This window comes from Sinocyclocheilus grahami, unplaced genomic scaffold, assembly GCF_001515645.1.
Source record: "Sinocyclocheilus grahami isolate Dianchi unplaced genomic scaffold, SAMN03320097.WGS_v1.1 scaffold586.1, whole genome shotgun sequence".
Taxonomy (NCBI): Eukaryota; Metazoa; Chordata; class Actinopteri; order Cypriniformes; family Cyprinidae; genus Sinocyclocheilus; species Sinocyclocheilus grahami.
The window spans coordinates 298,268-311,089 of NW_015505765.1; the positions used below are offsets into that span (position 1 = coordinate 298,268).

At 36.1% G+C, this 12,822-nt stretch overlaps 2 protein-coding genes across 2 annotated transcripts; one reads left to right on the forward strand and one right to left on the reverse strand.

The window, feature by feature from the left end:
* Positions 1–414: 414 nt before the first annotated feature.
* Positions 415–1,654, reverse strand: LOC107556983 (uncharacterized). The gene is made up of 4 exons (XM_016240262.1): positions 1,309–1,654; positions 1,217–1,264; positions 1,047–1,134; positions 415–571 (listed from the first exon to the last, which is right to left on the reverse strand). The coding sequence occupies exons 1-4, from the start codon at positions 1,652–1,654 to the stop codon at positions 415–417; spliced, it is 639 nt and encodes a 212-aa protein (XP_016095748.1).
* A 1,112-nt stretch (positions 1,655–2,766) lies between these two features.
* On the forward strand, positions 2,767–12,457 carry LOC107556992 (protein O-linked-mannose beta-1,2-N-acetylglucosaminyltransferase 1). Its single transcript, XM_016240274.1, has 22 exons — positions 2,767–2,899; positions 3,252–3,432; positions 4,241–4,343; positions 4,531–4,646; positions 4,740–4,805; positions 4,929–5,042; positions 5,131–5,248; positions 5,396–5,494; positions 5,593–5,720; positions 6,810–6,880; positions 7,198–7,273; positions 7,390–7,473; positions 7,622–7,663; positions 7,766–7,824; positions 8,146–8,218; positions 8,437–8,565; positions 9,949–10,074; positions 10,307–10,371; positions 10,457–10,501; positions 10,612–10,747; positions 11,071–11,180; positions 11,479–12,457. Exons 2-22 carry the CDS (start codon positions 3,313–3,315, stop codon positions 11,558–11,560), a joined length of 1,962 nt encoding a protein of 653 aa, XP_016095760.1. The 5' UTR covers positions 2,767–2,899; positions 3,252–3,312; the 3' UTR covers positions 11,561–12,457.
* The last annotated feature ends 365 nt before the right edge of the window (positions 12,458–12,822 follow it).

Genomic DNA, 12,822 nt, shown 5'->3' on the forward strand with positions numbered 1-12,822 from the left:
TGATTCAGGTGTCTGAGATCGAGGATGGACGTGCAGCTCCGCTGCCTAGCCATTGGTTCGTTTTTAATACACTGCACAAACCAATGGCCATGCAGTTTCACTGCGTGAATGAAGAAAAGGCTTCAGTTCAGGAGAAAAAAGGCTTTTTCCCATATGCATCTAGCAAGACGCAGTACAAGTGTAGTATCGAAAGGTAACAGTGTCTGTGATGCCCGCCAGAACTTTGACCTTATATAAAGTTGGTAAAATATTATTCAGTGTGAAAACACTTCCATATGCTGTAAATATCAAGATGGGCCTCTTTATTCATCTGTCATATTATCCATGACTCACTTTATAAAGTACAGTGTCTGTTTTCTGTCTTCAGAAATACTATGTGTATCTGATAACATCCACATTTGAAATGTAGACAGTTCAGCTGCCAGGAGTTTGGCGCTTGTCCAACAAATTGTCCATCTCCATCCAGGGAAGATCCCACTGGATTTCAGTCACATCCTGCTTGGTTTTAGGCATTTCCTGTAGGACTCTTTCCCTCTTGAATGCCCTATTTGGACACACATGCAATTTCTCCCTGAAAAGCATGAGTAAACATTGCAGATATTTGATACAGAGAGCAATGTAAATCAGAATTAGTCAACTAAATTAATATCACAAACTGAATAGTAGAAACTGCTCATTAAAAAAAATTTAAATTTGTCATTGTTTACTAACCCTCAAGGTTCAAAATGGCATGAGTGTCATTTTTTTCAATTTTTTTTGGGTGACCTATTAAGTGTGTATATAGAATATACCTGTATACGCAACGCAATCTTATGGGAAAAACGTAATAGTTTTATGCGTTGGTGAGTTTTTTATAGAATTTGTACAATTTGAATGGTACAAAAACATATGATTTTTAGGAAAAAATAAATAAATAATTAGCATGAAGATTCACCCCTCAACCTAACCCTCAGTGGGGCGTAATCAGATTGTACGCAAATGTACAATCATACAAATTTGCCACCAATTTGCCAAAACGTAAAATAGTTATGAATTGTATACTCTACCTGAAACCTGGAAACAACAGCCAGAGCACAGGAAGAAGCACCAGAAGAATCAAGATGACACAAAGCCCTGACACCCAAACCAAAGATCCTGGATAACAAAGTTCATATTAAGGACGGTTATAACATAGAATGCCAAATTCAATAACAGATATTATATCTGTATCTCATACCTGTAAATGTGTTTTCATCTTTTGAGTCATCTATGGAGTTAGTCACATGTTAATAATGAAAACTATTATCTTTAAATTAGTGTGATTTTGATCTACATGATTGACAATGATGTTCTTACAGCTCACAGTGATATCGATGGTGTTGCTTGTCTTGTTTTCAGCAGGACTCTCACACCAGTACAATCCACTGTTCTTATAGTCAATGTCAATGAAATGACATTCTTCAGGCCTGTCTGTAGATTCTGTGCCATTTAACTGTAAACATCCAGATCTCGTTTTAGCTCCTTGAAGCCTCCTCAGTATCCAGCCTTTTGGATTAATACCTTTAACTGAGCAGCGAAGGGTGAAATTTTCCCCCCTGAAGTGTTGTCTGCTGTCAGGCTCGACATCTAGAGCAACTTCTGAGTGTAAATCTTTGACTGATTCATACCGATCCATATCTTGAAATGCTCCATGTGTGAACAGGGAGGAAAACAGTACTGAAAATTGATATAATGCAACAACGTTAAAATCCTAAATCTTTTTTTCTCTCTGAGTACATTGTGGAGTTTATCAATTAAACCAGGTTAAACACAGGATAAACATTGATAAAATAGACCAGTGGATTGTGTTTTAGAGCTGATTCTTAAACAGTCAAATGATTTATGTTAATATGTTTTATATAAAAAACTCACCTAAGTAACCAGAAGCTGACAGAAGTCCCATGTTTTCCTTTAGCGCTGGGTCTTTTTCTAGAGAATAAGCGTGCTAGACATATAATAACAGTGAAATATCCAAAAGAACAATTAAAGGCCTTTCTTTACTCCGCCTTTTCCGCTTGCTAGAGATGATCTGATAAATTTGTTCACACACAGTTTGTAAGCTGAGAATTGGGGGTTTCTTCTTTGCACAAGTTACCAATGAAAGAAGTCTATAGTAATGGAAAAAGAAATGCATCCTTATCTGTTTAATCCTAATCTGTTTAATAGCCTACCTAAAGAGTTGAAAGAAAAGAAAATGTCCTGCTGACCTTAGATATTTGTGACAAACTCTTACAGCCTATTGCCACTTTTGTTACATAAAGTCAAATAATTTGTTATTTAATTTCAACACCGCAAATCTATATGAGCAAATCAACCCCCTCTAGCCTGTGTGTTTTGAAAAAATATTAGATAATTTTTTTCTTGCTTAGCAAATTTTGTTCTGAGTTTTGTCATTTAACATTTTACAAGCTATTAAATAAGTGCCTTGTCTTTCATGTTTACATCTAAAAGTTTGGTAGGCCTCCAGGCCTTCATGTAGTTGTATGGAGGATATGTTCTTTAAATGGCTATTTTCAGCCAAATGGCACTGCTTTGAGCTAATGCTCATAATTTCATAATATTTTAAATATTTTATTAATATTAATTTTAATGTTTAACACTTTACTTATTATTATGATGATGATTATTATTACTATTTTAAAGTATTTTTTTAAGTAGCTAACTTTTGGCAGGAAAACTATTTCATTCACTATTTGCCCATAAAAAAATAAGGGGCTTTTATTTTGAAAAACAAACGTGCGGCGTTATCCTGCAATCTGGCTTCACAATGCTCATTACCTGAATATGGCCAAACGTTACTAGATCCGACCTAAACTAAATTACAGTTATATTTTCTGGCGAGGCGGGACGTCATTTTCGTGCAACATAAAATGCTGCTGAGGTAAACAGTCACTAGCGTTTATTCTGTGCAGCCTTACAGTCAACAGAAATGTTAGTGTCAAAAGAAATTGCCTTTAGAAGGAATTTCAGCTGTTGTGCTCAGATAGCTAACGTTACCCGCTACCATCTGTTCGCAGTAGTCAGTATTAATAATGAGTTATTAATATCATTAGCTCGTGCACATGTATACCATTTTATTACAGTTCAAATGCAGTTTAGCGTTGTTTTAGTAATTGTTCATAACGCATTTGCAGTAACCCATGTTAAAGTTGTGCCACCTGCATTGCATTTTAACGTTGCAAGAAGATTTGAAATGTGTTATGTCCGTCTTTTGTTACTGCTGTGATGTGTAGATGAAGAAGACGTGATTGCAGGCAGGTGTTGTGATCAGGAGCAGAGGGCAGGACTGCAGATATGGACACCTGGACACCCAACCCGAGAGCCAAACCCTTCATCCCCCGCCAGCAGCGCAGCCTCTACCTCACCTGGAAATACAGACTCACCAACAAAAGAGCAGTGCGACGAATCTGCCAGGTCAGCACGTGTCACTTAATAAGATTATCTTTGAACACTAATAATGGGGGTTTTAGTTTTCTGTCCTTGTGACTATACAACCTCAAGTTTACTTGTATTTGCTGTATCTTTAAGTAGACATACTTTATTTATTTATTTATTTATGTATTGTGTTTTCCAAAATAAACCGAATTAATTTTGCATTCATTGAATTATTTTTATTATTTTTTGCGAAATAGGGCATGTATTCATTTATTACTACTATAATACAACTATATGCCATTTCATAGAATAATCCATTTAAAAAAATAAATAAATAAAAATCACTAACTGATAACAACACAACTGTTGATCCACGGCTTTACCACAACATCGGAATTGCTGACAACTTCTTAAATGTTAGATTGTGAAAATGAATACAGGCGTTTCACTTTTCAGGTAGTCACTAGTTACTTTGTCACAACGAAAGTTTGGTTATCAGTTTATGTTGTAGTCATATTATGGTTAGCTGAGCAGCACTTGATTTAAAAAAAATTGAAAAAGAAATTTTGCGAATTAAAAAGAACAAAATATTTCTAGCCTAGGTCACTAATCAAAGCAAATTTGTGACACTGACCATGTGATTCTTGCACAAACGGTCAGATGTTCTTGCTTCTGGTGAAGCACCAGATGTTCAGTGGAGCGTCTCAAATCATCAGAATTGATCAAATTTGTTAATTTTTCAGTTCAACTTGCACACAAGTTATAATGCTGCTAGAAATGTTGGGTTAAGTTGTAGTATGTATAACTGTCTATATTTAAATAATAATGTGTGTGTGTGTGTGCGCAGGCCAGTGCTGTCCTGTTTCTACTGATCACAGTGATTGTAAATATCAAACTCATTCTTGACACAAGGAGAGTTGCCAGTGAGGATGATGCAGCTCAAGAGTATGGTAATGTCGATTAATTGCTTTTGTGGACATTTTTTTATGATGCCTTGACGTGTTAAGAGATTTAAAATATTATTATTATGAATGGAATTGTAAAGACACTAAAATCATTGTGCTTTTTTAATGTTTACACACTGTCAGTTTTGAATACTAGTTTATTTTTGTTTGTTATTATTGAACATTGTCTCAGATGATGCCCTGCCTAACATGGAAACCCCGCGCAGACCAGTGAGTGGGAGGAAGGTTTTAGATATCGAGGTGTACTCTAGTCGATCTAAGGTTTATGTAGCAGTGGATGGCACCACTGTAAGTGATTAAAGCCCTGTTTTATATGACAAGACAAATTTGCCACACCATTACCAGATAACACTGTCAACAATGTTTGATGTATTTTTGCAGGTTCTGGAAGATGAGATGAGGGAGCAGGGCCGAGGCGTACATGTTATAGTTCTAAATCAGGCAACTGTAAGAACACGCATTCACTTCTCATGACAAACTGTATTTTCTTTTATCATTACTATCTTTTTAAGTTGTCAAGATTATTTATAAATTTATATGATAGCATTTTTCTGTATCATCTTCCTTCAGGGTCACGTCATGGCCAAAAGAGTGTTTGATACTTACTCTCCCCATGAGGATGAAGCCATGATCCTCTTTCTCAACATGGTCACGCGTGGCAGAATCCTCATCTTCACTATTAAGGTTAAAGATAGGCCTCTCCCATCCACTTTCATGGTTTCAGATTTGTGTTTTCTTTGTGTTTAAGTGCACTTCTTATTGGCCTCTTCAGGATGAGGGGACTTTCCACTTGAAGGATTCAGCAAAGAATCTTCTGAAAGGTTTGGGGAGTCAGGCAGCTGTCCCCTTAGGCTGGAGGGATATGTGGACTCTGGTTGTAAAGAAGGGAGGTAAGGATAATGCCTTGATCGATGTCACATGATCCTTCAGAAATCATTCTAATATACTGTAATAAATTACATTTTATAATATATTAAAATAGAAAACACCTCTTTTTCCACTGGGATGTGATATAAATGTACTATTTATTTTCTCAGGTCAAGTGTATGGGGAGAAGCACTCCAAGTCTCCTGCTCTGTCCACATGGGGCGATCCTGTGCTGCTGAAGACTGAGGTCCAGCTGACAGCTTCTGAAGGTATGTCTGCCTTTATTATTTTGAGTGTAGAGTTCATTTGTTGTAGTTATGTTATGGATCGTATTGAAGCTGTCTGTTGACGTTGTGACTCATTTCAGAGGCAGAGTGCCATTGGGCAGACACTGAGCTGAACCGCCGGAGAAAACTCTTCTGCAGTAAAGTGGAAGGATATGGAAGCATTTGTAGTTGCAAGGATCCAGCACCCATAGAGTTTAATCCTGACCCAGTAAGACACACACTCTGTGACTAAAAAAACTTTTATAGACTACCATTAAAAAATGTGTAGTCGGTGAGATTTTATTTTTATACTTTTTGTTTATACACTTTTATCGAGCAAGGATGCATTAAAGGGATAGTTCACCCAAAAATGAAAATTCTGTCATTTAATTACTCGCCCTCATGTCGTTTCAAACCTGTAAGACCTTCGTTCATCTTTGGAACACAAAATTAAGATATTTTTGATGGAATCCGAGAGCTTCCTGACCCTCCATAGACCGCAATGGAACTACCACATTCAAGGCCCAGAAAGGTAATAAGGACATTGTTAAAATAGTCTGCGTGACATCAGTGGTTCATCCGTAATGTTATGAAGCTATGAGAATACTTTTTGTGCGCAAAGAAAACAAAAATGACAACTTTATTCAACAATTTCTTCTCATCTGTGTCAGTCTTCGACGCGCGTGGTAGTTGCGTTGCTATCTATGGAGGGTCAGAAAGCTCGTGGATTTCATCAAAAATATCTTAATTTTGTGTTCCAAAGATGAACGAAGGTCTTACAGGTCTTACGGGTTTGGAACATCACGAAGGTGAGTAATTAATGACAGAATTTTCATTTTTGGGTCAACTATCCCTTTAAATTGTTTAAAAGTGACAGTAAAGACATGTTGGAAAAAAAATCTATTTCAAATAAATGCTTTTCTTTTGAACATAAGAATCCTGAAAAATGCATCACACGTGCTTTAAAAAAATATTTAATAATCTCATGCATCAAGGCATCACTTTCTACCGAATTGTTAAAAATATTAGCGAGTCAACTTTTAAAAACTTATTTTACTGTCATACATTTTTGGTTCCATGATATGTTTATTTATGGTATCAGGAACATCACAATCAAATGCATGATACCGAGACAGACTATATCTGTTTTTCTCTACAAATTTGTTTTTATGCAGAAGTGTAAGACTTTCAGTTGTTAGTGCTTGTTATACCCCTCATCCTGAGATACTGTAACTTGACTCTTAAAAGCATTTAGATAGTAGAACAAGAATGTTTGTGTTAAATCTGTGTTGACTAAACCTTTCCATGTTCTGTTTAGCTGCCTAACAACAATGTCTACAACGTCCCAGTAGCAGTTATAGCTGGAAATAGACCAAACTATCTCTATAGGTTAGTAAACTTATTACCATACCAAACCACATCATATAGCTGCAGTTGAATGGATTAGTTAAATCTATGGCACGTATGTTTTTACATTTGTTTCATACATTTTGTAGCCAACCAAGCATTGTTCATAGGAAATAAATACTTGTATTCATCAAGGATACCTTAAATTGACCAGAAGTGACAGAGAAGACACATATTTCACATACAGTTTTTTTTGTGTCCATGTTGTTTGATTTGGCTTCAGTGGAGAAACCTAGAAATCCTGTATATTAAAAAAGCATACCTTGAATACCTGACTGAAGCCATGTTTGTTTCTCTAGAATGCTGCGCTCTCTTCTTTCTTCCCATGGTGTCAATCCACAGATGATCACTGTTTTTATCGATGGCTACTATGAGGTATTGTCTCCTTTTCATGTTTTTTCCTCTCCTCTTAAATGCATTTTTTTCTTCTTCTCAGCTTTTGTGAGAGGATTTATACACATTTACAAAATTTACAAAAACTTTCTGGTTAGGAACCCATGGATGTGGTGGATCTCTTCGGTCTTAAAGGAGTTCAGCATACGCCTATCAGTATTAAGAATGCTAGAGTGTCACAGGTGATATGTTTGTGACTTTTGTCTGAAAATGAACCATTAACATGAAAAGGAATGGCCTGTGATAGATGTTTGCAGTGGTCAAAGCCTGTTTGTGAAAGACCATAAGATTATACATTGCACTAATACATTGATGTTTATTTTGTCTCAGCACTACAAAGCCAGCTTGACTGCAACCTTCAGTCTGCATCCAGTGAGTAAATGATGAAATCACCTGCCTTACACCTTATATACAGTTACATTGTAAAACAGATTGCAAGTGTTTGACTTGACATTTAAAAAATAAATGTTTTAGGATGCAGATTTTGCCATTGTCTTGGAGGAAGACCTGGATATTTCCATAGATTTTTTCAGGTATGGATGTTATAATGCAATATAATATAGTGATATATTAGTTTATATCAATACATATAAAATTAATAGAGTGCGTGTATAATATTAGCTGTGTAAATTAGTAATTTTATTGTAATTCATTTTACTGAATTACACACATGTCCACTAGATGGTAGCAGACTCCCATATTATTTGTCACAGGCCAGATTAGAAACGTGTGAGTGCAGAATTATTGAGCTCAACTCATCTTAATAGAAAAGATTGAGTAACAACATTTGACTCATTGTCTCTAAAAGTCTTTTAGATGTGTGATTTATTTCTCATCCAACATTTGTCTCTTAGCTTTCTCAGTCAGACCATCCATTTGTTGCATGAGGATGACAGTCTGTACTGTATCTCGGCCTGGAATGACCAAGTGAGTGATGGAGAAAAGTTTCTTTTCAGTTTTTATTACTTGAAAATATGCTATTTTTGTTTTTGTCTTGGGGGGGGGGAATGCTGCCAAATGCTCTTTTGTTGGTATATTTTTCTTCTGCCAAACAATGGTTATTGTACCCTCAGCTTTAATTACTGTAAAAGTCTCTAAAGGCCTTCAAGCAGTGCACTTGACCTTGCTGCTGTGCTGTTTTGCAGGGCTATGAGCACACAGCAGAGGACCCGTCTCTGTTGTACAGAGTGGAAAGTATGCCTGGCCTTGGCTGGGTGCTTAAAAAAAGCCTTTACAAGGATGAACTGGAGCCCAAATGGCCAACTCCTGAGAAGGTGAGGCAGCTAATTCCTGCATTTAGCCTATAATTTATGACTAAATAGAAGTTTATTTATTTACAGTTTACATGCAAAACCTCTCAAAAGCAGTGTCTAATTTGGCACAATTTTCCGCTCCATTTGCTTGCACGAAAGCTTCTTAAAGTGATTAATCCTCCTCTCACAATTGGGAAATTATGTTCTCACTATGGATTTTAGTATGTTGTCCTCTCATTTGAATAACATTGCTAACCTTTGAAGAGTCAGTCTGTTGAATTTCAAGAGTGTGTGTAGTGTATATATTTAAATAAGTGCATATAATGCCTTCATTTTGAAACTAGGAGATAAAAAAGTAAAGGTAAAAAAAGAAGAAAGCAGTTAAAAAATTTTTTAATTTTTCTATTTTAATATATTTTAAAATGTAAATTATTCCTGTGATGATAGCTTCAGTATCACATGATACTTCAGAAATCATTCTATTATGCTGATTTGGTGCTCAAGAAGCATTTCTTATTATCAATGTTGAAAACAGTTTTACTGTGGAATCTACACTTTTTGTCCAAAGAAACAAAAAAACTGCATTTGAAATCAAAATCTGTTCTAACATTATAAATGTCAGAATCAGAATGAGCTTTATTGCCAGGTATGTTTACACATACGGGGAATTTGTTTTCGTGACAGAAGCTTCCACAGTGTAACAGAACGACAGTGACAGAACAAAAAAACACAGATAATAAAAAAAAAAGTACATAAGGAATAAAAATATATAAATCGACAGTTGTATGTGCAGGTATATTACAATAGACAGTTTTTGTATGTACAGGTACTGTATATTATGTGCAAATTTGAGGTGTAGACTGAGTATGAGTGTTAGATAAATAAGTGTATGAGTGAATAAATAGTGTGTGTTCCACAGTTATTGTTAAGTGTTCATGAGATGGATGGCCTGAGGGAAGAAACTGTTCCTGTGTCTGGCCGTTCTGGTGCTCAGAGCTCTGTAGCGTCGACCAGATGGCAACAGTTCAAAGAGGGAGTGTGCTGGATGTGAGGGGTCCAGAGTGATTCTGACAGCCCTTTTGCTCACTCTGGACGAGTACAGTTCTTGGAGAGAAGGGAGGGTTGTACCAATGATTCGCTCAGCAGTCCGGACTACCCTCTGTAGTCTTCTGAGGTCAGATTTGGTAGCTGAGCTGAACCAGACAGTTATTGAAGTGCAGAGGATGGATTCAATGATGGCGGAGTAGAACTGTTTCCTAACTGAACTAAAAATGTCGTTTTAGTTCAGTTAAATGCTTCCAAATAAACCTTACTGACCCCAAACTTTTGAATGGTAGTGTATCAGTTACCTATATTAAACCTGTCTAGCCTCTTTCATCCATTCGTACTGTTGCTATCCCTTAGCTATGGGATTGGGACATGTGGATGCGGATGCCGGAACAGAGGAAGGGGAGAGAGTGTGTCATTCCTGATGTCTCCCGCTCTTATCACTTTGGCATCATTGGCTTAAACATGAATGGTTACTTCCATGTAAGTGAGACAGTTATATTTATGTCTTATTACATCTGTATTTACGTTATGTTAACGTCTGTGGTTAATCTGTATTCTTATATGCACTATTACTTGTAGTTTAGTATATTTTTCCATGGCAAACTGAATCTGGGATACTATGAATTCAGTGATGTGACATTTGTGTCTTTTTCTAACATTTCCTCATTTTAAATGTATATTTTATACCAAATTTGTGCATGTTACTCTATAGGAAGTTTACTTTAAAAAGCACAAGTTCAACACAATTCCGAATGTTCAGATGAAAAATGTAGATGGGTATGTATGGTTCCATAATAGCCTTCATATTAGCCTAATTTGTATCATTTTTCAGACGTCTTTGATATTCTCTCTCTGTTTACAGCTTGAAGAAAGATGCATATGAGATTGAAATCCAAAACCTACTACGGTAATTTTATCTGAAGATCATACTCCTCTGTTGCATAGTTAATGTAACGCCTTAAAATAATTTCATTATTATTATTACAACAACTGCAGTAATCGTTTGTGTGTCTGCAGTGAGGCCAAGGTTCTGGACCACAGTAAAAACCCATGTGAAGACTCATTTATCCCAGACACAGAGGGAAAGACCTTTGTAATGTTCATTAAAATGGAGCAAGAGACCGATACAAACACCTGGACAGAACTGGCGAAGGTATGTTGAATTTTTGAAGTGAGATTTCAGTTGGGTATCGTAAGTAAATAAATGGCTGCATTTCAGAGCAGGTTAGCCAGTAGTTACCCTGCATGTTTTGTTACAATGGGTTACAATGAATCTTAGCAAAGTGGTGAGTTTTATTGCCTGTTTTTATGTGAACTAAAGGTGCAAATGTCTGGCTATTTTTTGAAGAGCCTGCGAGGGTAGATAAATGGCTTATAAACACTGAGAGAGGAAATATATAAAAAAACAGATATTAAAGGTGAGGATATTAAAACTGTAGTATTAGGTTATGGCCTTATCTTGTTTACTGCTCACAGTGCCTGCACGTATGGGACCTGGATGTACGAGGTTATCACAAAGGACTCTGGAGGCTCTTCAGAAAGAAGAACCATGTACTAGTAGTGGCTGTTCCAATCTCACCATACTCGTAAGTATATATTATGTTGTGTATTCAGGTTAGTCAGATTAAAGTTGTATGCCCCAAACATGATCACAGATTCTCAGTTGGAATTAGTGTGGGGCCTGTTATAAGACTTTTTGTTTTTGAGCTTACCTGTTGTTTGTAAAGCATTATTTTTTTGGTCTATAATCTCAAATATATATATATATATATAAACTATTTAGTTTTATTCCATTAAATTATTATTTTTTTTACCTTTTTATTTTAAATTTTTTTATGTGACATTTTGTCCATGACCTTCACGGCATCTTTTTTTCCCCTCCAGTGTTAAGAAGCCCAATAACGTCACTCCCATTCACTTGGAGCCAGCACCTAAAGAGGAGGGACCTCCTGTGGAACAGATTTAGAACAGTCCTAATCCCACCCAAAGGGCCTTTCCTAACCACTAACAGACAAGGCCTATGTCAGGCTGATAATGGGCCTTGTGTTACTCTTCAGGCCGTTGCAAGACAAAGGGGATGAACTGTAGGATGATCCTGACTGAACCATCCTATGCTGGTAGCCTCTAGGAACTGCAGGCTTTTTTAAACAAGAATGATATGAGTGTGGATTTCTAAAAATGGTGTGACCTTCTCGTTTTGTTGGTATGTATTTTACAGTGGGAGCTTTTCCTGAGGTCATGAAATTTCATATGTGTTTATGCTGGAAGGTTTGACATTAGAAAAGAATTGATAGATGTTTTAAAGTATTACTGGTACTATAATAAAAGCCAGTGCTGGTTTGCGTTACTGAATTGTGACCGCAAATAACGTCAAACCAGGGCACTGCAAAAAAAAGATTAAGAGGATATGGCAGACATAAGATACTTTTTTAACACTACTGAGTGCTTTGGGCCGTCCTGCACATGCGTTTTAACTTTTATGTCTATTTATTTTGTCAATATTAAAATAACTACGTTTATTTTTACTTAATGGATTCACTTTTACACAAGAAAAAATGCATTAAGAAACAAAAGGCTTAAATTTGTTTACAAATTAAACTATGTACAGACATATTTTTAGAACAAAATATCGTATTTTTATTGGTTCTTTAGTAGCACAGGCAGTATACCTTAACTACATATAATGACCTATATTGGACTGCACAGTCCAGTTTTAAACATATGACATGTGATTTGATTTTTTTTTTTTTATGTTGTGCTATGATGGCCCTCCAGCAACAGCTTTAATAATCTTCTTTCCCAGAGAACGACAGGCAATGCTGCTTAGGTGAGATCTATGTGTTCACACAGCCACTAAAGAGCCTTATAAGAGTAGAATGGAGGATTAACACTTGAATTCAGTGCAATCTCAGCTGAATCGTAGATATGCCCTGTGTTAACGTGAGTTACTGTGTGTGAAGATACTAGTGAAAAATTGATTTCCCATGCAATAATGTCCAAATCATTTCATGGAGATTTCAGAGTAGATTGTTGTGGGTTTCACTGATCGACACTGATATTGCTACAGACATTTTATTTGTGGTGCCACTAAACATTTTCATAGTATCTGGAACATGTGCAATACCATAATAGAAATGTTTCTCATCTCAACATATTATTTTGTACTCAAGTTTGCAGAGATTGTGTCTGATATGTTAACCGGAGTCTTCAACAGTTTTGTATATCTTA